The 23,161-nt window shown below is 35.2% G+C and overlaps 2 protein-coding genes across 2 annotated transcripts; one reads left to right on the top strand and one right to left on the bottom strand.

The window, feature by feature from the left end:
• Positions 1–11,566: 11,566 nt before the first annotated feature.
• LOC140038523 (uncharacterized) lies at positions 11,567–14,300 on the bottom strand. Its single transcript, XM_072083901.1, has 3 exons — positions 13,990–14,300; positions 12,723–13,875; positions 11,567–12,661 (listed from the first exon to the last, which is right to left on the bottom strand). The coding sequence occupies exons 1-3, from the start codon at positions 14,298–14,300 to the stop codon at positions 11,567–11,569; spliced, it is 2,559 nt and encodes an 852-aa protein (XP_071940002.1).
• Positions 14,301–18,871: 4,571 nt separating this feature from the next.
• LOC113736845 (endochitinase EP3-like) lies at positions 18,872–20,708 on the top strand. Its single transcript, XM_027264018.2, has 2 exons — positions 18,872–19,301; positions 20,155–20,708. Exons 1-2 carry the CDS (start codon positions 18,893–18,895, stop codon positions 20,565–20,567), a joined length of 822 nt encoding a protein of 273 aa, XP_027119819.1. The 5' UTR covers positions 18,872–18,892; the 3' UTR covers positions 20,568–20,708.
• The last annotated feature ends 2,453 nt before the right edge of the window (positions 20,709–23,161 follow it).

The following is a 23,161-nucleotide window of genomic DNA, read 5'->3' on the forward strand; positions in this document are numbered from 1 at the left end:
CGACTTTATGTCGCGTTTTGAGGCGCGTTTTCTTCAGTATAGGCGCAGAATCGAAAATGCGATTATTGAAAACGCGATTCTAAGGCGCGTTTTCAGCCCAAATGCATTTTCTTCTGCGAAATTTTTGCAGAAAGCCAACTTTGGAAAATTACAAATGATACCCCAATCACTCAAAATGCATCATAAATCATTTGTTTGTAAAATTTATCAATGTGCACACATGTAAAACATTAAAAACATGCATTTTAGCCCCTTTTAACGGATCAAAAACAACAATTACTCAAATCGAGGGATTGAGTTCCTTGATCAAATTTCGCCTTTTTCACCTCATTTGGTCACTTTTGCTTCCATTTCCAATACCTACAAATGAAAAATAACAAAATAACTCAAACATATACTTTAAACATAAAATCACCCCAAAATAACATAAACTTAAACAAACATTGGGTTGCCTCCCAATAAGCGCTTCTTTAAAGTCAATAGCTTGACTATTTCTCCTCATTTTTCAAGGAGGTTTAGTTAACGAATAATCCACCATTTTAGGCCGTGGTGGATCATTAAATGGTGACTTTATAGCCAAAGCCACATGATCTAATGATGTGAGAAATGAAAGTGACTTACCTATCCCAAGTGTTTCATAGATATTACCTTGAATATGCACCACTTGAGAACTTACCAAAGGAAATGTCATGAGAGTATCTTGGGCAGGAATACCTTTAGAACCTATACTTTCACTGCACTCCTCAAGAGGGGTGAAAAATGAGTCATTAAAACTCACCTCTTGAGGCTCAAAGTTAGTTCCAAAGATATTATCATGTGAAATGGATATTTGCTCATTGAAACACAATTGAGATTCATCATTTTCATCAAAATGTAACCCATTTTCACATACAACATTCCCACCATTCATGCTAGGATCATTTTGCAAATTATTAGAAGAAATAACCTCACACAATGCATTCAATTGCTCATTTATTCTGCCAAAGTGAGAAGTTAATTCATCTATTCTTTTCTCAATCCTATCAAAACGGTCGGAAGTCACATTAGCTAACTTTTCTATAGCTAACTCCCAAGATGGTTTTGCTTTATATTGGACATTTTCAGATTGGTAATCATAAAAATATGGATAATCACTATATGCACATTGATTTTCCCAACCATAAGAAAGAGAATTGCTCCAATTAGCACTGTATTGATCAAAATAAGGATTGTAATGCTCTAATTCATCATAGCAATCCATATTTTGTGCTTGCATACATGTATTAGTTGCATGATAACCTCCACACAAGTCACAAATCACATGATAAGAATTAAAAGCATTAAAATTCCTCCCTTGCTCAATTTCATGCATAATTGTGTCCATTTGAACTTGTAACATAATTACATCAAATTTTGCCTTTAAGCACTTCAAACCATCTTTAAAAGACATACCCTCAGTAATTTCTTGGTTACCTCTGTTGAAGGAGCTTTGCACTAGGTAACCATCCATTGCCAATCTTTCATTTCTCAAGCTTTGTCCTCCAAATTGACCTACCCTCCTCATTATCTAAAATTACTTTTAAACAATCTCAAAAGTAAGATTAGTTAAGAAGGATAGATTCCAAGACACAAATTAAAACAAAAAAAAATAAAAGTTGACTAAAAAAAAAATGACATAAAACACATAAGATACAACAAAAACAACAAAAATAAGAAAAATTGTCTAAATTAATAAAGTTGCTCTTCACACCGATATTGCCAAATCTTCCCCGGCAACGGCGCCAAAAACTTGACGGGTATTTTACATACGTGCAAGTTAAAAAATACCGAATTACACCCGTTCACTGCAAGTATACAGATCAACTAGTAGTTTAGGGTATATATCGGGTCGATCCCACAGGGAAGAGTGAACAATTACCGGTATTACTAAAGCTTCTCTATTATTTAGACTATCAATGAATTATAACAAATTTAACCTACTGAAATTATACAAGAAATTAACAAATAAAAGCTCCTTAGGTTGTGGTATCCCTAACTACTCATGCAAGTGCTATAATTGGATCATTGAATACTACATCTAGGCTAATTATGGTGTAATTTCCTTATGCATTTGAATCCTACTTTCGTAGTGAATCAATTATACTTATAACTAATCCATACCTATTCTCATGGTTATGAAATTAGCTACAAGTTCATTTCTTCAGTGAAATTACATGAAATGAATCACTAAAAACCACATAGGTGCACCTCTACTTTCGTGAGTGTACTCCCTATGTTTAGCACTTCTTGAACTAATGTTAAATCTCAATTTTCATTGCAGAAATAACACCTTAGATAATCACAATTAATGGTACCATATTAATCATGATTTAAAGAGTTAAAGTGCTAAATAACTTGCTCAAATCATAGCAGTTAAATAGCCAAATGATAAACACTAACAATCATAAAAAGTTCAACCAAACCCAAGGTATAAACTTTAAAGACACATATTAAATATAAAATCCAGAAATTGCATATTAACTATATTTAAGAATCCAATACAAAAGATAAAGAGTTGGAGAAGAGATAACCCATGTCACTTGAGCTTCAACTTCTCTTTCTTCATCTCCATTTTCATCCTAATCTAGCCATTATACAAGAATGGATGAACTACACTTACTACACTATCCTACACTAAGGAAATGGAAGAACTACATTTCTGCACTCCTCAAGCTTCTCCCGTATATTTCCCCCTCCTCAGACCACCCAAAATGTCTCTGCATATAAACTGCTTAAGAGCTCCATTTTTCCAAGTCAATTTCCACATTTTGATTCCCAAATCTCAACTTTGTTAGGATAGTCAATAACAAATGTTTTTGACATGAAAATAAGCCACCTTGTCTGCCCTTTTGTCTTCTGAAGCATGTGCACCGAATTCTCTTGCAACTTATAGCTGGAAAGTGGTATGAACACGAGAATTGACTGAGCAAATTGCAGAATTTCGGCCAGAAAACGCGCCTTTACAAAACGCGTCTACAACTCGCGTTTTGTGCACTCGCGTTTTCACTTTATCCTTACTTCAACTGCGATTTTCTCCATGATGCAGGCCGAACTGGCTTTTGTGCAAAACACCAAAGTTGTAGATCTTTGAGTTAGCTTTCCAATGCTTCAAGAATCATCCAAATTGGAGCTTTGTAGACTGAGATATGATCCAAATACTAAACACTGGTCGGAACTCTGTTTTCCACTTTGGACAGCTGAGTTGAATTTCGGTATTTCAACTTTTGGACTATGAAAACGGATGAATTGGACTTTGATGTCTTCATACCAAATGTAGATATATCTCTTAGCTTCAAAATGGTACCAAGATCACCTTGATCCGATCATTGTAGCTCCTGATATAGTCAAAATACGAAAATATGTCTGAGTTGTCAAAGCTGACTTTTCTTGATTTTTGTCCTCAAATTGCATTTCTTCCTTTTACACTTCATATTTTATTTTCCTCACTTTAATCCATCTTCAATCATCCAAATATCTTCTCAATGCACTTCATTTGATGATTGAATCATTAAACCTACAAAATATGAAGTTTTTACCATAAAAATCCATAAAATGCAATGTTTAGCCACTTTAACATAAAATGTAGTTTTTTACCAAAACCTTAGTTATTTTAGTTATAAAACTAAATAATCAAACCAAAATTAACTAATAAAACACACTAAAAATACGTAAAATAAACCCTTGTCAATTCTAAAAGGGTTAATTACATATTGCTCCCTATAATTAGGATTTTGTTGCAAAACACCCGCTCTATTCATGAAATCAATAGATTGCCCCGTAGTGACTAATAGTCAAAACACTATACCCTCATTATAGTAAAATTGCCAAAAAGGCCTTTTCTTTTTTATCTCATTGTATCTTCTTTGGGCTAGTATGTTTAAACTCTTTCCCCTCATTTTACATTATTGCTATTTAAATTTTGACCAAAAATTTGCCAAATTATTTCTTTTCACTGCTCAACATAGATTGTTATTTTCCTATTAAAATATCAATTGTCATGAATTACGATAAGAAAAGAACAAGTATACTTTATCCAAAATAATCTAATTAAGTATTTCTATTTTTATTTCAAATTTCTTATTATGCATTAATTTCTAATATTATGATCATGATGCATTAATTGTTAACAAAAATTTTTTTTAAAAAAAAGCGCATAGACTCTTTCCAATCAACCCATTCACTATTCTTTTTTCCCCCTTCTTAAATCAATCATCAACTCTTACACTACTTCTACTCTAATCTATTTAAGGGAGGGTCCAACTAGACGATGGGGGTTTAGAGAGAGTGTGTTCTTACCACTATCGCAAAGAGATGTACTACTGTATGTCTTTTAAATTTTATTACAGGTGTAGAGGTTTGAATTTCTAACATGTAGCCAGATCTACATTTTATGCTTCACCTGGTGGCCAACTTACATAAAATGAGTTGGTTAACCCATTCAACTATTCAAAGTGTTCAAATAGTCCATTTTATTGTTTAATTAATAAATAGTATGTAATTTTGCGACATCGAGTACGGATGGAAAAAAATTGATAATTAGGCTTATTGAGCATTATAAGTAAATATTTAAAACTAATGATGGGTTCAAAGGACAGTATAAATTGATAACTTAGTTTGCAAAAATAAATTTAAATGAATTTATAAAAGTTAAAATAAATGGGTTATAAATGGATAATTAGATTATTCAATTCATTTTTTTGACTTACCTAGTTATACTCGTCTAATTATATAGGTATAAATGAGTTGACTCACTTATACCTATTACCCATTTTACCTAACCCAAACCTGCCCAAATTACCCATTTTGATATCTGTAAATAAACCCTTATCGTGAGAGTCAAAATAGATTGTTCCAAAAACTCCTGATTGAGAGTACCCAAAAATCCCTATATACCCAGTACCTTGAGAACCCAAAATCTAGGGCTGAAAATCACTTGTGACCTATTTTCCAACAAAATTCATTATTTCCATGATCATAATAAATCATCAAACTAGATGGTAAATCTTTCGAATGGGATAAAAAAAGTTGTGGAAGAAGCGGTAAATCTAGATGGTAAATCTTTAGTCAAGAAATGCCCGATTAATTGTTGGGGATATATACTCAAACTATGTACACTCAATTTTATAATCGGGTTAGTAATTGAAATTCTTTTTATAGACATTCTTACCAAATGTTAGTTGCACAAAAATTTCTTTTCTGTGCAATTATTCTTTATGTCTTTGCTCCTGTATATTGCTGTAAAAGAGACAAGACACAAGCAGCAAAATGGCTATACCATTGTCTATGTTGTGCATAATTCAATGGGGCGACCAAAATTCAAAATCATCTTAAGGAATTTTCAAGTCATAAGACAACTACAATATATATATATATATATATATATATATATATATATATATATTTGTTTTTCCTTCTTTACTGAAGAAAATTGACTGCTGGTTCTCAGGCCATATTGGGTGGATTTAATAGTCGATTTATCATCACCATTAGCCTATTAGTATTTTATCTTTTGACTTTGGGCCTTATTTGTTTGCCAAGCCCAATTGACCTTAATTCTCCTAACGGCCCAACTCAAACGAAAATGCAAGTGGTACTTTGGAGTGCTCCCCTATGTTCTACAATTTTATTTGTGTATGTTGTTGTCCATCTCTATTTTTTGTGTGCTCATCCCATTACTACACAAAGAAAAAAGAACCTTTTTTTGGTTTAACATTGATTTCTAGCAACAAATAACTGATGAGATTTTTTTTTTTTTTACAGCCAAAGAAAATAATTATGATAAGAGTTCTTAGCATAGTCAAATGTGCAACACATAAAGCAACGATTAATGTGAAAGGCATTCCCTCAATCATTTGCAATGTCAAGGAATTAAAGGACACTACATGGGGTAGAAAATGAACAAGGAAATGTTAATGTATTAAAGTATTATGAAAGGGAGTTGAGCGCTTGTCTTGACAGACTAGGGATCGACCCTAATTATGACTTGCATTTTCTGCCTTTTTTTTCCAGAAGAACCATCGCTTTTGATGTGCTTTCCTTTTCAATGGGTAGTAAACGCTACCCATTCCTTCACGCTCGATGCAGTAGCACCATTTTTGCTTATTACCACACTTGTAGCAGAATTCGGTTCCACATCTACACAAGAAATTATTTCCTCAATGTGCGCAGAAAAAAAAAATGGAATTACGTTTGCAACAAAAAAAAAAAAAGAATTTACACGCATATAAAAGATTTTTTATTAAACCATGGTAATATAAGTGGTGAAGAAAATCAAATGTTGAAAACCCATAATGGCTTCGACATAGACGATTAACTCTGACAAATCTTATGCTGATAGAATAGCCCTTCAAAAAAGCTTTAAAATCAGTCATAATATGTTCAAAGAAATTAACGGAAACCATCTTCAAAAAAATAAATAAATTACACGAATAAGAAGCAATTGAAGAAAAAAGTTAGAAATTCAAACCTGCATTTTATATGATCGCATCCGCTTTTGCGCTCAACAAAATACTTGCATTGGGGGCATTTTTTCCAGCCTTTCTGGTTTGCAAGATCAGTGAATAGTTTATCATTTTTGCGACCAATTTTTCTGCTTGAAATAATGCTTAATAATCCCATGATGTCGTTAGTTCCAGCGGAAGTGGTTTCAATTGTTATGGAATAGATACGTTATTTTAATGAGGTAGGTCAAGTTTTGAAAAAGCAGAACAGACAGACAAAAAGAGGAAATTTTTTACTCAATTTCTACAGCCTATCTGTCAAATAAACTTAAATACAGCGATTGTCAGCCACTAATTGAGGCAATGTCATTTTCTGATGGGAAGTCCTATCATATCATATCACACAATATTTTATCTTTTATTATGTATGATTATTAAAATTATGAGTGGCTGTTCACCAATAATTTTGCTAAGTTGTTTAGGTAAGTTTTACTCGGAGTCGTTTTACATTGGTCACATCAATAACTCTTTATTTATGTAATTTTCACAATTTAACAACCAGTTGATTCTCCATTGTAATAATCAATCAATCAGCTCATTGGTTGTTTAGAAGAATAGATTTAATTTTATGTCTTTAACATGTGATCTAAATAGCACCTTGGGCAACGCGGAATCATTATTCAATTTCTATTTCTTTATGCTTACACTACTTTTAATTTGTTATGAATTTTTATCATAAACGACCTTTTCATTTGCTTTCAATTTTTTCATTGGACACCTGTTAGATAGGCCTTTTTATTTTCTTTGTAGAATTCGTCTCAAAAGCTACTACTTAATTTATTGTCCTTTTTCCCCCCTCAAAAATCAATCTCCAAATTTCTTTTCTTTTTTTTGTAATATCAAACATCAATCTCCAACTTTCTTTTCATATTTTTTCCCTGAAAAGTCAATCTTCAAGTTTCCTGCTATAATCATGCTTTGTAACGTTTCGGTAATTTAGAAATCATCTCTCCTACAGTTAAGGTTATCTATATGAAGTTTCTCTTGCTTCACGGCTTATAAACTTCTGCTGCTATCTCAACTTTCCTAGTATACGCAGAAAACATGTATAGATTAGTATCGGGAGAATGCTATTTTTCCTTAACAAATAAGCATTTCTCTTTACTGGTGCAAAAAAAAAAAAAAAATTTGAAACCATATATTCTCAGAAAAAAAAGAAAAAAAATTTACCGTGTCTTAATTGAAAAAAGAAAATTAACATAAAAAAAATCTTACTATGTCTATGACTTTACTTACCGCTCATCTAAGAAAATTTTGGTGCACTGAAAGAAAAAGGAAATAATTTGGAGCTCTGAAGTTTAAGGTTTTCCTTGTGATCTTCCATTATAATCAATCAACCGTAGCTCATATAGAATCTCCTTGATTTTTCACTCTGGAGTTCCTAACTTTTTATTCTTTTGGGTGAATTATACTTCTCCTCCCAACCAACCACCCTCCCAAGATGGGCACCAAACCCTATTATTTCTGTCTGTCTTTGCACCATTCAATTTTGTTTATCAACATTTAATACCTTTTTATCGACTTCTAAGAATCGTTGGACAAATATGCCCCTATTGTCATACTCTTTCTTTGAGTTGTGTGTCTGCGCGCGCGCACTTTTGCCTCTTCCGTTCTTTTCTCATTTTTTCCTTTTTTCCTTTTGGCTTCTTGATTTTTTTCCATGCAACTAAATTCTGACATGTTTTTTTTTTTTTTTGCATTTTTAGAATGAACTTGTTATTTGTATAATCGCATCTTGTCATTTTTTTTATTCAGTCTTTGGATTAGTTATTTTGTCACTATGAATGACTCATTAATCATGAACTATAGCATGGCAAGCTATAGTTGAAGTACTTACAAGAGAATGCAATAGTCGCAAATTTATGGTAATTGAATATTTGAATGGGTATGCCTTCGAAGTATGAGCAATATAAAACTAAATATAAATAGTTGAATAATTAATCAAACTTTTTTTTGTAGCACAATAAGTTGTCAATCATCACCTTAGCAAATCAACTAACCTTGTTATTCTTGTTTACATAATGGTATGACTTCTTTATGTGGGCATTGAAATGATTATTATACTTTTGTTATCGAAATATGTTGCATTTATGAAAAAAAAAAAAGGGAAAACAAAAGGAAAAGCAAAAAAAAAAAACCAATTGAAGGGGCACTTTTGTCCCTTAAAATTTGAAAGGGGATAAAGTGATGATAAATGAACTTGAGAGGAGGAAAGTGACACAAGGGTGTAAATTACGGAGTGAAGTGTAATTTACCATTTTTCCCCTTGCCCATCTGTTTCAAATTCTGTGATTTTTTTTTTTGAAAAGCAAATTCTGTGATTTACACTAGTTTTCTCCAAATCCACGTCATTGGAGCTTGAGAAGAATACATCCACCTGACTCATATTCCTTCTTTTTTTTTCTTTTTTTTCTCTTCCCTTCATTTGCTTTACTTTTCTAAAACTCTCTATTGATCCTGCAAATCTCTTGCACATTTTTATGTCTTATTCCGTACATTTTAAAATTTCTGTACATTGTAAAAGGACATTTTCCATAACTATTTCAGAGCCAAAAATTTGTTTATTAAGATGTAACAGATGTTTACCTTAAGAAGCATCATAAAAAACATATCTGTCATTTGTATTTACGTCATCGGTCAAGCACTAACACAAGAATTAGAAGTTGTATTTCTAGCCAAAAGATTTAGTAATTTACTATAAAACAAACACAATAATAATAATTAATTATTGAGAGACCATTAAAATTCGGAAGAACACCTAATTCTAGCCTGAACGGGAAAGCCCATTTCACGATTCTATGAACTCTGAAAGAACTTCATGGGATCAGACAAAATACAGTTGATATCTAGAATTTTTTGTTTCCTCCTGCATTTTTAGATTCATCTTTTAGAAAATTTAAGTTTGATTCATTCTTGAAATACCTCTTATGCATGGAAACAAATATTTGTTATGGATCGAACTAAATGAATTGAAAGATATCTGAGGTAGGGGAGGGGAAGGAGAGGAAAGGAATTGAGAATGAGATCAGAAATAAGGGAGAGAGAATAGAGAGGGAAAGAAAAGGATTGAATTGTTTAGGAAAGAAATTTAGAACAACGTATCACATGATCTGCCTGCAAATGCAGATGAATTACTTATACAAATCTTAGCTTTGAGCTCAAGAAACAGCCTACTAGTAACTAACTACTTTTCCTGCCAAATAACTACTCTTCATTCTGTTACATCAATTGCGAAGCCACGTGACTCTCTTCACGCTATCACATTTCTGATGCTACTCCCTTGCTGACTCATCCCAGTCATTTGTGCATGACAATTTGGACTGATTCCAGGCCATAACAATACCTCCCCCTAAAAACAATCCTAGTCTCTAGGATTGATTGATTTGGAAAGAAGGAAATTGAGCATGAATGAACGTCCAATCCTCCCAAGTGGCTTCCTCAGGTTCCATGTTTTCCCACTGCACCAACACTTGCTCAACTCCCTGACCCTTCCTATAGATTGTCCTTCTATCCAACACTGTTGAGGGGGTGACCTCAAACTCACTATCTGCATTCAAGGTAGGCAAGGTAGTGCTGACTAGAGCCTCTTTTGGTGACTTCTTGAGCAATGAAACATGAAAAACAGGGTGTATGGTGGATCCTGCAGGTAGCTTCAGCCTGTATGCTACAGTCCCCACCTTTTGTTCCACCTGATAGGGCCCGTAGTACTTAGCAGTCAGTTTCAAATTCCTCCTTACGGCTACTGAGGTTTGTCTGTAAGGTTGGAGCTTCAAATAAGCCCAGTCTCCCACTATAAACTCCCTGTCACTCCTCCCTTTATCAGCCATTTGCTTCATTCTGTTCTGAGCCTTAAACAGGTTCTCCTTGAGCAAGGAATTCCAGCCTACTCTTTCCTGTGCCCAATCCTCCACAGCAGCTACTATTGTTTTATCGGGCCTCAGGTTCAGTTGTATAGGTTTGTAACCATATAAGGCCTGGAAAGGGGATATTTGTAGACTGCTATGGTGGTTAGTGTTATACCACCATTCTGCTGCAGGAAGCCATTTCCTCCACTTCCCTGGTTGATACATACACACACTCCTCAGGTAGCTTTCTACACATCTATTAACCCTCTCAGTCTGTCCATCGGATTGAGGGTGATATGCAGAAGAGAGATTTAGCTCTGTGCCAAGCATCTTGAAGAGTTCCTGCCAGAACAAGCTAGTAAAGGCCTTATCCCTGTCAGAGACAATGTGTGTTGGTAGGCCATGTAACCTGAAAATCTGATCAAAGAATGTCTCTGCTACATTTTTAGCAGTGTAATGAGAAGTCATAGGGATGAAATGAGCATATTTAGTAAATCTGTCTACCACCACATAGATGACATTACAACCAAAAAATTTAGGCAAACCTTTTATGAAATCCATAGAAATTTGTTGCCAAGCTTGCTCAGGAATGGCCAATGGCTGCAACAGTCCTGGATAAGCGCAATTCTCATTTTTACTTCTCTTGCAGACATCACAATTCTGTACATACTATTCGACCTCCTTTTTCATTCTAGGCCAGTATAGGTAGCTCTTGATCCTCTGATAAGTACCATGATTCCCAGAGTGACCTCCAAGACAAGAATCATGAAAACAGGAAATCAATTTTTACCTTAGTTCATCATCTGTTCCTACCCAAATCCTTCCTTTAAATCTCAAAATCCCTTGGTTATAAGAGTAGTCAGGTAGTGCTTCAGCTCCCATGGCCAACCTCAGTAGAACCTCCTTTGCCATGTCATCACCATTGTAGCTCTCAGCTACCATTGACAACCTTTGAGGCTTGATGGTAGTGATGACATGTACAAACGTTTCTGCTGACTCCTCCTGCTCTCCCCTCCTTGATAATGCATCAGCAACAACATTGTCCTTACCCCTCTTATACTGGATCTCATAATCCATCCCCAAAAGTTTAACCAGCCACTTCTGTTGAAGGGGAGTGTTTATTTTCTGATCCAGCAAGTATTTGAGGCTCTCATGGTCAGTCTTTATAATAAAGTGGTTCCCCATCAAGTAATGTTTCCATTTTTAAACTGCTGTGATGAGTGATAGGAGTTCTTTTTCATAGGTGGATCTGGTCTGGTTCTTCTGGCCCAACACTTGACTGTAGTAAGCTATAGGTCTCCCTTGTTGCATCAGAACAGCCCCAATAGCTAACTGACTAGCATCAGTTTCCAATAGGAATGGTTTTGAGAAGTCAGGTAATGCTAATACTGGAGATTTACTCATGGCCTCCTTCAACTGTTGAAATGCAGATTCTGCAACAGCACTCCAAGCAAATTGATCTTTCTTCAGTAACTCAGTGAGGGGCTTAGCAATTTCTCCATTCCCCTTAACAAACCTCCTATAATACCATGTTAGGCCCAAAAATCCTCTGAGGGCCTTCAAACAAGTAGGAGTTGGCCAGGACAGCATAGCCTCCACCTTGGATGGGTCAGTATTCACACCTTCACTAGTAATAACATGTCCCAGATACTCCACTTGGTTTTGACCAAAAGAACATTTAGACATCTTTGCATACAGGGAGTGTTTTCTCAAGGTTCCTAATACTAAGGATAAGTGGTGTAAGTGAGTTTTATAATCTGGACTATAGATCAGAATGTCATCAAAGAACACAAGGACAAATTTTCTGATGTAAGGTTCAAAAACTGAGTTCATTAGTGCTTGAAAGGTGGCGGGGGCATTTGTCAGGCCAAATGGCATTACAAGGAATTCATAAAGTCCAGAATGAGTTCTAAAAACAGTTTTATGGATGTCCTCAGGTCTCATTCTGATTTGGTGATAGCCTGATCTCAGATCAATTTTAGAGAATACCCTGGCTCCATGTAAGTCATCTATAATAGGGATTGGAAATTTATCTTTGATGGTAAGGTTGTTCAGTTGTGTATAATCAATACAAAGCCTCCAGCTCCCATCTTTCTTTTTAACTAAGAGAGTAGGTGATGCAAAGGGGCTGTGGCTAATTTGTATAAGACCAGAGGTTAACATGTCCTTCACTTGCTTGTCAATTTCATTTTTCTGTACATGGGGGGTACCTATATGGGGGAATTTTGAAAGGTTTGGCATCTGGTTTAAGGGGGATTTGGTGATCATGGCATCTGTTTGGGGGAAGAGTTTTAGGTTCTGCAAAGACATCATCATACTTGGCCAACAACTGAGTAAGAGAATCTGGTTCAGAAATTACCTGTGAGTTGCGAACCTTCACCATACAAGATTGCTGCAGAGCCTTCTTGATCTTATGTCTGACATATTTATGAGCTGTTGAGCCTTGCTGCATTCTAACGTTTGCATTGTTGGAGTCTCCTTTTAACATCACTTGCTCTCCTCCCTTTTCAAAAGACAGGTTTAGTCTCTTGAAATCAAAGGTAATGGGGCTGTAGGATTTCATCCAATCAACCCCAAGGATCATATCATAAGGTTCCAGGTCCATGACAAATACATCATGTGTAAATCTGTGGCCCTGCATGTCCCACTGCATTCCTGGAATCCACTGGTCACAGTGCAACTCTTTGCCATCAGCAATCTTGACCTTAAAAGGCCTATGTTTCTGCACAGTTTCTGGATACAACTGAGCCACTGATCTCCTGATAAAACAATTGGTACTTCCTCCATCCAGTAGGATTGTCAGCTGACGACTCTTGTACTGCCCCTGCATTTTGATGACACTTGAAGATAATTCCCCTGTCATTGCATGCAGGGTCAACATCACATCATGCTCCTGCTGGTTCCCCATGTACTCAATAACTTCCTCTTCTTCTGTTGTTTGTTCTGTCTCACCTTTTTCCTCATCTTCTACTAACATCATGTGGATCCCCTTGCTCTTACAATTGTGTCCGGGAGTAAATTTGTCTCCACACCTAAAGCATAGGTTGTGCTCCTTCCTGTATTGGAATTCAGTAGGAGAGATCTTCCTAAAAACTTGCTGTGAATTGGACTTCTTGCTGTAGTCTGTTGGCGAAGTACTAGCCTGCCTTGCTCCTGGATCCTGGACTCCCTGCGTTCCCTTGGTAGGACCATAGGAGCCTGAGTGTAATGTACTCTTGAGTGTGGTCCTGCTGAACTTGTGAACAAGCTCCAAATGGTGCTCCTGCCATCTGGCCATCTCAAAGGCAGCTTGTAGAGTGTCTGGCCTATGCATCTTCACAGCAGACTTAATTTCCCCCCTCAATCCACTTAGGAAGCTAGCAATGTAGTAAGATTCAGTTAGTTCTGGCACCTGGATCATTACAATGGACCTCAACTCTTCAAACTTCTCCTGATAAGCCAAAACAGTGGATGATTGGCTGAGCTTACTGAACTCCTCCACCGCATTTGCTTCCCCTACAGTGCTGAACCTCCTACATACTTCCAAACTGAAATCCTTCCAATGAACTACTCCTCTATCTTTTTTGAAATTCTGATACCAGAGATCTGCCTTGCCTTCTAAGTGTAGTTCCACCAAGTCAATCTACTGTTCTTCAGGAGTGCGAAACAGTTGGAAGAACTTTTCACACTTCCTGATCCATTCCTTGGGACTATGGCCGTCAAATTTGGGGAAGTCCAGCCTGGGAACCCCCATGGGCCAATGCTGACCCTCTCTGCCTGATGAACTGCCAAATTCACCATGCCTGACATTTTGAACTCCAGTAGCTCGATGATTAGGAGTTCGATCTGCAGAACCAGTGGGATTTCCCAAGATTCCCTTGTCGCCTTGCAAACTCCTCAAAATTGAGCTAATCTGATTACTCACAAAGTTTTTCAGTTCTGTATTATTGGCCTCCATTAATGCTCACATCTCCCTTTGATTTGTCTCCAGCCTTTCTTCCATAACTTGCTTGTATGCAACCATGGAGTCAAGGACTGCTTGGATTCTGGCATCTTGTTTCCTGAGTTGCTCCTCAAAGCCTTTCATTCGAGTACCTTCAGCCATGCTTGACAGTGAATTGAAGCTCGCAATCCAAGGATCGCAAGCTCTGATACCACTGTTATGGATCGAACTAAATGAATTGAAAGATATCTGAGGTAGGGGAGGGGAAGGAGAGGAAAGGAATTGAGAATGAGATCAGAAATAAGGGAGAGGGAATAGAGAGGGAAAGAAAAGGATTGAATTGTTTAGGAAAGAAATTTAGAACAACGTATCACATGATCTGCCTGCAAATGCAGATGAATTACTTATACAAATCTTAGCTTTGAGCTCAAGAAACAGCCTACTAGTAACTAACTACTTTTCCCGCCAAATAACTACTCTTCATTCTGTTACATCAATTGCTAAGCCACGTGACTCTCTTCATGCTATCACATTTCTGTTGCTACTCCCTTGTTGACTCATCCCAGTCATTTGTGCATGACAATTTGGACTGATTCCAGGCCATAACAATATTCAAAGCTTCGTAAGATTTCTTGTCCTTGAAATCCATTGATCAAGTTAAGGATATCACTAAGGATTGCCAAACTCTGTTTTCGGCACTTTTTTCGCAATAAATTTCTATTTCCTCTTGTATAATTTGAGGGCATTTTTTTGAAAATTATTGATGACATATAGTTGAAGATTTCTATTGACCTATTAGTTCATTCTTGCTTTAAAGAAGGGGTTGATTACACGAATATATCCGGCAGCTAGACAGCTTTGTTGAATCTAAAATTATCAGGCATCTGAAATTCGGTCGCGCTAAGTGTCACCTTCATGTTAAAGAAGCTTTGCTATATACGAGATTAAATAAGGTTGTATCTAGAGGGAAAGAAATGAAAAATCTTATTCTAAGCAACATAAGACTTGTACGATAAACACAAATTAAATGATAGCCCATCTCCTTAATTTTAGAATTTCTGTATTTATATCTATCACAACAAATTACAAATTATATGACACAAACTAAAAAATTATGGAAGCAACCTTGTCACTATTGATAGCATGAATATCAGGTTTGAATGCATAACAGCTGATCTTAATTTAAGTTTGAAAATCAAGTTTTATACACATGACATCTATCCAAATTTGATAGTGCATACACTGTCAATATATTAAAATTAATCTTTATTTAAATGCATAACATGTTGATTCTTATTTGTTAATCTAATACATAAAAAGTTAATATTCTACCAAAAAATATATGTTATATACCATGTTAAAATGGAAGCAGCGAAGTAACAAGTAATCAATAATCACATCACTTTGTGCACATTCTATTACAAAATATCATGTATATATATATATATATATATATTCCAAACTTTTTTAGTCACAAAATGTCCAATCAATTGTAGAATGCTTATGCTCTATTTGGATTAGCTGTTTTTGAAGGTGTTTTTGAAAAATTTTACTGTAACAGTGTATATGAAAAATTTTTACTATAAAATTTTTTTAAAACATTTGATATATTATATGGATGAGATATTTTTTTAAGTTATTGTGTATTACTGTAGCATTGTATTTGAAAAAATGGCTAATCCAAACGGATTATAGTTTCCACACTACTTCAAAAGAAAATGCATTCAGTCTTTTAAAAGAGATTGGAACTAAAAAGCAATATAGAACACAAACGAAACATTAGTTGCACGAAAGTGCAATTATTCTTTACTCCTATATTTTTGTAAAAGAGAAAAAACAAAACTAAAAACAGTGGCAAATACCATTGACTATGTATCTCTTTTGCTCGGCAGTAAACATCCAACTCATTCGGGACAAATTTCAAGTCATTAGACAGCTATATATATATATATATATATATATATATATTGATTTCGCTGTTCCTTCCGTAGTCAAGAAAACATTATTGCTGGTTCCGAGGCAAAATTGGGTTACTTTGATAAGTAAAACAGTTGATTGCTTTTCAAAACTTAGCATCACATAATTGACCATAGAAAAGAAACAGTACACTGGGGTGTGAAAATGAAAATATATTCGGACGCCATGACATCATCACTCAAGGCTGAGCTTAAGGAATCATATTTATATATTTTCAACTTCAACAATTATTTTAAACTCTCTTGTCTAAACGAGAAAGTCTTCGACATCATATTCTGAAATTGAAGTGACAAACATTTAATAATTAAGCCACAGTAAACCAGTGGACACGAAAAAATTTTGTTTAATATTACTACTAGTGTGGGCTGATCATTCTCAACACATTTTTCTAAAAAAAATGTCACAACTAGTGTTGGTACTATGAAATGCCGAAGTGAAAGGCCGGTGTGGCCTATGAAGCAGCACGCCAATTGGTACTAGCACATGGAGATATGCGTGGATCTAGACCTCGGTATTATATTGATTGAGGCAACAAACGAATCTTGATTGAACAATCAAATGGGGCCGGATGGAACAAGCAACACTTCACCAAACTAGCACGTGGATGATGTCGATGCTAAAAAAAATTGAAGGAATATGAAAACGAATTTTTTTTTTGAGAGATTAATCAACAAGCTCTTGATACCATGTTGAAAGAAATATTTGGGAGAGAAAAGTTTATTGAATCCATAATTTCTACAACAATATAGTGCCTATATATATAGACATACATGATGAATCTAGACTAATATTATGCAAGGTAAGTCCCTAATTGTGATCCTAATTGATGCTAATTAATACAAGAAATATCCTAATTTGTGATCCTAATTAATGCTAATATTATTTACATTAACAATTTGCTAATTTTTTTAATTGTTTCTTGATTGTCAGTTTGCCCCACCCTCCCCCTCCCCCTGCCAAAATCAAAATCCTGCATTCGTCACCATACACACATGCTCATAGAGGGAGGATATAAGTAACATCCTGTTTACGAATAGCAACAAGGGGTTTAGGGGATGGGGTGGCGGCATCCGTTAAAGTTGGCGGAGAAAAATTCTCCAATCCCCCCCACCCCGCCCTGCATTTTTTCCCGTCCTGTTGATTCCCAGTTGGCACTCATCCCATTGCATCCCTAATCCTATTGCTAAATGTTCTAATGTCATCCGAACTAATGTATTTTTCTGCTCCTTCTTTTTTATTACTGGAAAATAATATGCTTCATCGTTTTCTTAATAGAACTTTTTTTTTTCTTAATATTCCTCCTCCTCCCAAATAATGCCGAAATTGCCCGTAATTTTTGATGTAATTGATCATAAGAGCAGAGAAAACTTAAGCATCATACTATTTGTTTCAATTTCTTGGCCCGGGGAAGTTGCCTTTCAGTAGAAAAAGAGCAAAGAAACTAAAACTTGAAATTTGGTTTAGAACGTTTTTCGAAATCAATAACTTAGTAGGGGTACCATTTTGATATCTTCAGTAACAAGGGTTTGTTTTGGTTTTTCTGAATTTTGCGAACCAAGAATAAAACCAGAGCAAAATTAGTTAACACTATGGTCAATTTGAGAGTTTAAGGGGAAATATTTAGAAAAAGAAAAGTACATCCTGTATAAAACAAGAGGATCATATTAACTCGCCCAATTTACTGCGAGATGTTTCTTGACATGGTCAGCCATGAAGCTCCATTCTAGAAATTGTCATTTAACCAACTAATTAATTATAGGCAAAGACTCTGCATGTGACGATATGTCGATAATTCACTATGACCTAATACTGCTTATAAACTATAGTGCTGAAATCTTGCATGAAAACATTTTGGACCATTTCATTGCTAACAATTCACGTCCAACAAACATGTCAAAATTTTTTTTTTTTTTTTTTGACAAACGTCCAACAAACATGTCAAATGAAACATACATATAGTCATAACGTGTACTAACAAAAGCCACATAGTTTGCCATGCATGATATATATATATATATATCCGCCACTTTATTCTTTCTGAACTTCTCGAAAAGCTGATGACCACTTACGTCAATTTGTAGAAGTATTTCTTTTCTTTATCATTGACCCTAAAAATTATTCTAGTACATGTTGTATACGATTTTATTTCTGGAATTGTAATTAAATAAATAAGTATGTCTCGTATTTTTCTGTTCTAATTCAAACACAATTTTGAAGTATTACTAAAACATAGTTAGGCAAGTAAACACAATAATAAGCATCAAATTAAATGATTTAGGCAACTTCAAATTATATTTTTGCACACATTATAGTGGTGACTTGTTAGTCTACGTGACTTATTCTCACAATTGTTCATATGAATTGGCCAAAATCTTTCCTTTTGACCTTTTCCATTCTAGAAGCCAAGAAAGAGAGTTTCCGCTTCATTGACAATGTCAAAGTCAATACGCACGATAGAAGTCAACCATTCGTCTTCTGTTTTCTTTTATTGCTCAAATTCAATAATTTCAACAATAACAGCTGTGCATGCTTCACACAAGCCGATCGGTTTTCAGTTCTCTTCCCTATATATACCCTTCTTTCTGATACAACTTCTGCCCGCAAGCTTCTCTCCTTTATCAAATCCAAAAATGAAGAGTTTTCCAACCATCATTTTCTCCATTGTAGTTCTTGTAGGAGCCTTTCCACAGCTGATTTCAAGCCAAAACTGCGGCTGTGCACCAGACTTGTGCTGCAGCAAATTCGGCTATTGCGGTACCGGCAACGACTACTGTGGCTCTGGCTGTCAATCCGGCCCTTGCACGGCAGCTCCGAGCAGTGGTAATAGTGGTGCTTCAGTTGCTGAAATTGTGACGGACGCTTTCTTTAATGGGATTGCTGATAAAGCTGCTTCAAGCTGTGCTGGAAAAGGGTTCTATACTCGATCAGCTTTTCTTGAAGCTCTGAACTCGTATCCCCAGTTTGGAACCGTTGGTTCTGTTGATGATTCTAAAAGGGAGATTGCTGCTTTCTTTGCTCATGTCACTCATGAGACTGGACGTAAGTTTTGAATAACACTAGCTTGGAAATTAAATTTTGAAGATATTTTCTACTTCTTTAGTAGCTCCTGTAAATTTCTAGACAGTATATCTTGGAATCTAAATTATCCTGTGCACTATTATCCAAGAATTTTTTCTTCAAAAAATAAAACTTGAATATGAAAGATTTATTAATGTCAAATAATTTATCATGATGAAGGTTTAATCCTTATAAGGGGATAGAAGGATTATTATCTCCATCTTCTTTTTACTTTTCTTGTAGTGGTAACTTTTATATCTACAGAAGCAAGTTTTTGTGCCTTTACATTCTAAGCTTAAGGTGGTTGTGTATTTTGCTGCATCTAAAAGTAGATCATGTGGCTTTATCTTTTGGATTCCTTTTTTTTTTTTTTTAAGTTAAGATTGGCTCGCACATGAGTATGACAACTGACAGATACACATTTCCGACCTTCCAATTTACCGAGTAGAATTTAACTATTTCACCTAAATTTGGCGGTAAATTAGTTCAAATTTATTAGCCAAATATATTTTAGACGTCCATGAAACCTTTGTAATTTTTATATCACTGTTAGTCCCTTCTTAATCTTGCTATTGCCAAGTTTTATTTGTCTATCGTATAATCCTATAATGTTAAATCATTCCAAAATTTTACCTCATAAAAATAGTGTTTACTTTAAGTCTGTCCAATCCAATTTTTACAGAATCGGATAAAGTCTTTTCTCACCAATTGAATTCATCAGTAAAACAATCAAATCTAAAATTTTGCAAAAAATTCCAGACCTCCTGATTTTCTTTGATTCTAGCCCTTTATCAATCATTTCAATTGAGTGACAAAATTTCTTTATATTGCGCAGATTTGTGCTACATAGAAGAGATAGACGGCCCCTCCAAAGATTACTGTGATGAGAGCAACACTCAGTACCCATGTGTGCCAGGCAAGGGATATTACGGCAGGGGTCCAATACAAATATCATGGAACTTTAACTATGGACCAGCAGGTGAAAGCATTGGATTCAATGGACTCAGCCAACCTGAAACTGTGGCCACAGATAATGTTATTTCATTCAAAACTGCCTTGTGGTATTGGATGAACCATTGTCATGATCTTATCACTTCTGGCCAGGGTTTTGGAGCTACAATTCGTGCCATTAATGGTGGGCTTGAATGTGATGGTGCAAATCCAAACACAGTTAGTGCTCGAGTTGAGTATTATACTGAATATTGTAACCAGTTGGGTGTTGATCCCGGTGATAATCTCAGATGCTAGGGTATTTAATCCCAGGAAAAACAAGTTCATGATTGGGGGGGAAAAAAGCAATAAATTGTTTAACTTTATTTGTTCTTTACAAGCAAAAGTTATGACTCTTGAAATCAAATAATTGATTATGTTGATCTTGGTTCGACTTAACTTGTTGGAGTGTTTTACCAATAATTATGTTCTTATTTTGATCCGTTGATAATATTTTTCGAGCTTTTGTCTTTGGTATTTAAATCTCAAGGCATATCTTCATTAAAGTTTCCTCACATCTTTCATTTTGTGTTCATGTTTCGAAACAAAACAAAGGCTTATGCTCTAAAGCACCATGCAGCTGACAAAGAAAACGAAAAATCCCACAGCAAAACCAGTACTCCTAAGACGGAGTTTAATCGCATATTCCACACTTTCAACCATAATCATGCAACCCAATTATACTATCAATAACATTATGACACTTGAATAAACAAAACATGATGACACTTGGATACGACCAATAATACTGATAACCTAATAATAAAGTCTTGTTTGGTTTTCAGCTTCCTATATACAATGCGTTTGCCAACTTTTGTGAGAGGGATGCGAAATTTCTCATGAATTTGATGTGAATCATTACACAATATATAAAAGCACATATATGATACAATTATATAAATAATTAGTGAATTTCAAAATCAGTCGTACCATAGGGAAAATTTCTTTTAGTATTGACATCCGAATTGGAGTTCCTCGAAATGGTTCCGATAGAAATAAGAATTTTGAACAGTATTTTTTAGTTGGTGACGGACACATCAAGTTTACAAAGGATAATCCATCGACCTTGTTTGAGGGTTTTGACTTCATTTAGCTGCATGCACCAAAGTTTTCAAACTTACTGTTACCTCTCTTGTTTTAAGGTTTCCTTAACATGTTTGTTTCATGTTATATGTTACTTCCATGCTTACCCTTGCCATATTTTAAAGAATTTGTAACCCTTTTTTGTGTCTCCTTTTCATTCCCTTTTTTCTATTTGAAAAGAGTATGCACAATGCGTGCTAGAAGGTAATGATGGAAGTAGCATACTTTTGAGTACTTTTCAAAACCCTATTCTACTCACTTTAGCATACATTAAATTGTTAAGTGTATAGGTGAGTATATCTATATATTTGAATCAAAAGGGTTTTACGAATGCCTTTGTTTATGAGTTATAGCTAGGAAGTATAACACTTTCACAAATCTCTTGTATATAATTTGTATCGCTTTGTATAGAGAGTGTCAATGGTAAACATAAGGGGTAAAATTCAGCATTTACCTTGGAAATCAATAGCTAATAGGCACAAGTGTAATGCAATAATTTGAGGGGAACTATGATGAATTTTTATAAAATTCAAAGGAGATTTGTTAAATTATCCCAATGTCCAAATATACCACATTATTTCCCCAAAGGTTGCTTCCTCGGCTGAAAGATCTATAAGAAGAATAAAAAAAAAACGAAGAAGAAGAACACGTGGCCAGCCCAAAAGATCTCATTCTTATCTTTGGCCCTTAAAGTAAACATGAATCCTTGCTGGTCTCCTCCTAGTTGAGACAACTACTCAACTACTCTGATTGTTCTTGAAATTGCAAAGAGATATCAAAAGGTGAACGAAGGAGAACGATTGCACTTCACACAACTGGCCATACACACCTGTTTTATTCTATCACTAATAGAACTATATCGCTTAGCATTCAGCTTCCACAACTCACCCTTCTTTTTTTTTTTTTTTTTGAGCAAATGATAAACTTTTTATTGAAGACCCCATTAAACAGCCTGTATACAAGTGAAAAACTCATCTCACCCTTCAACAACTTCAGTTTCACATATTCAGATTACAAGGGAGAACATTAACATTCCAAACTTTCTACAAAGTCTCAGGATAATTGGCATATTTCAACTTTGCTATTGATCTGTCTTTATGGCCAATTAGTGAACTGAACTTCGATACTTTAAAAGCAAATTGAAGATTTTGAAAATGTACTGGAATCATTAAAATATAGGTTGCCTCCCAATATTTGGGTTGCCTCCCAAAAAGTGTCTTTTTTTAATGTCTTTGGCTAGACATTGTCATGTTTGTTCAGGGAGGATAAAATCTTGTAACTCATTTCAGTGCTTCATCTTCTATGTAATCCTGATAGCCCTCGTAAATAGAGTCATCATTGAGCACACGAGCTACGGTCTTCCATGGACTAGTAGATGGCGCCAAACAAGTCAACTATGATCTGAATTCTCCACTCACTCCTCCATCACACCCATTTATCGGTTCAAGATATTTTGCCATCGCCACTCTTAACTTATTCATGTCATGAAATTTAAAATTTTCTGGTATAATAAAATCAATCTCAATAACAGGAGTTGAAGAATAGGAGTCAAGAGAATATTGATTAAGGAATGAAGAAGATGTCACCGCATTTGGAGATTGTTCACTGGATTCATTCACTTGGACAAGTTAATATTGGGGTCTCATTTCTTGCATGTCAACTTCCTTTTCAACTGCATCTTTAGATCCGTTTTCTTGAAACCCTTGCAGTTCCATGTCATTTGTCCAGATGATTGCACTCTCATCTTCTTTCAGGTCGATGTTGGTCTG

This window comes from Coffea arabica, chromosome 3e, assembly GCF_036785885.1.
Source record: "Coffea arabica cultivar ET-39 chromosome 3e, Coffea Arabica ET-39 HiFi, whole genome shotgun sequence".
Taxonomy (NCBI): Eukaryota; Viridiplantae; Streptophyta; class Magnoliopsida; order Gentianales; family Rubiaceae; genus Coffea; species Coffea arabica.

Excerpts from the sequence above, each read along its gene's own strand:
- LOC140038523 (XM_072083901.1), bottom strand. The coding sequence starts at position 14,300 with ATGGAGGCCAATAATACAGAACTGAAAAACTTTGTGAGTAATCAGATT. Across the intron at positions 13,876-13,989 it reads TTTCGCACTCCTGAAGAACA|GAGGTTCAGCACTGTAGGGG; the intron begins GTAGATTGACTT and ends GGAAGTATGTAG. Across the intron at positions 12,662-12,722 it reads TGAAGGTTCGCAACTCACAG|AACCTAAAACTCTTCCCCCA; the intron begins GTAATTTCTGAA and ends ATGTCTTTGCAG.
- LOC113736845 (XM_027264018.2), top strand. The coding sequence starts at position 18,893 with ATGAAGAGTTTTCCAACCATCATTTTCTCCATTGTAGTTCTTGTAGGA. Across the intron at positions 19,302-20,154 it reads TGTCACTCATGAGACTGGAC|ATTTGTGCTACATAGAAGAG; the intron begins GTAAGTTTTGAA and ends TATATTGCGCAG.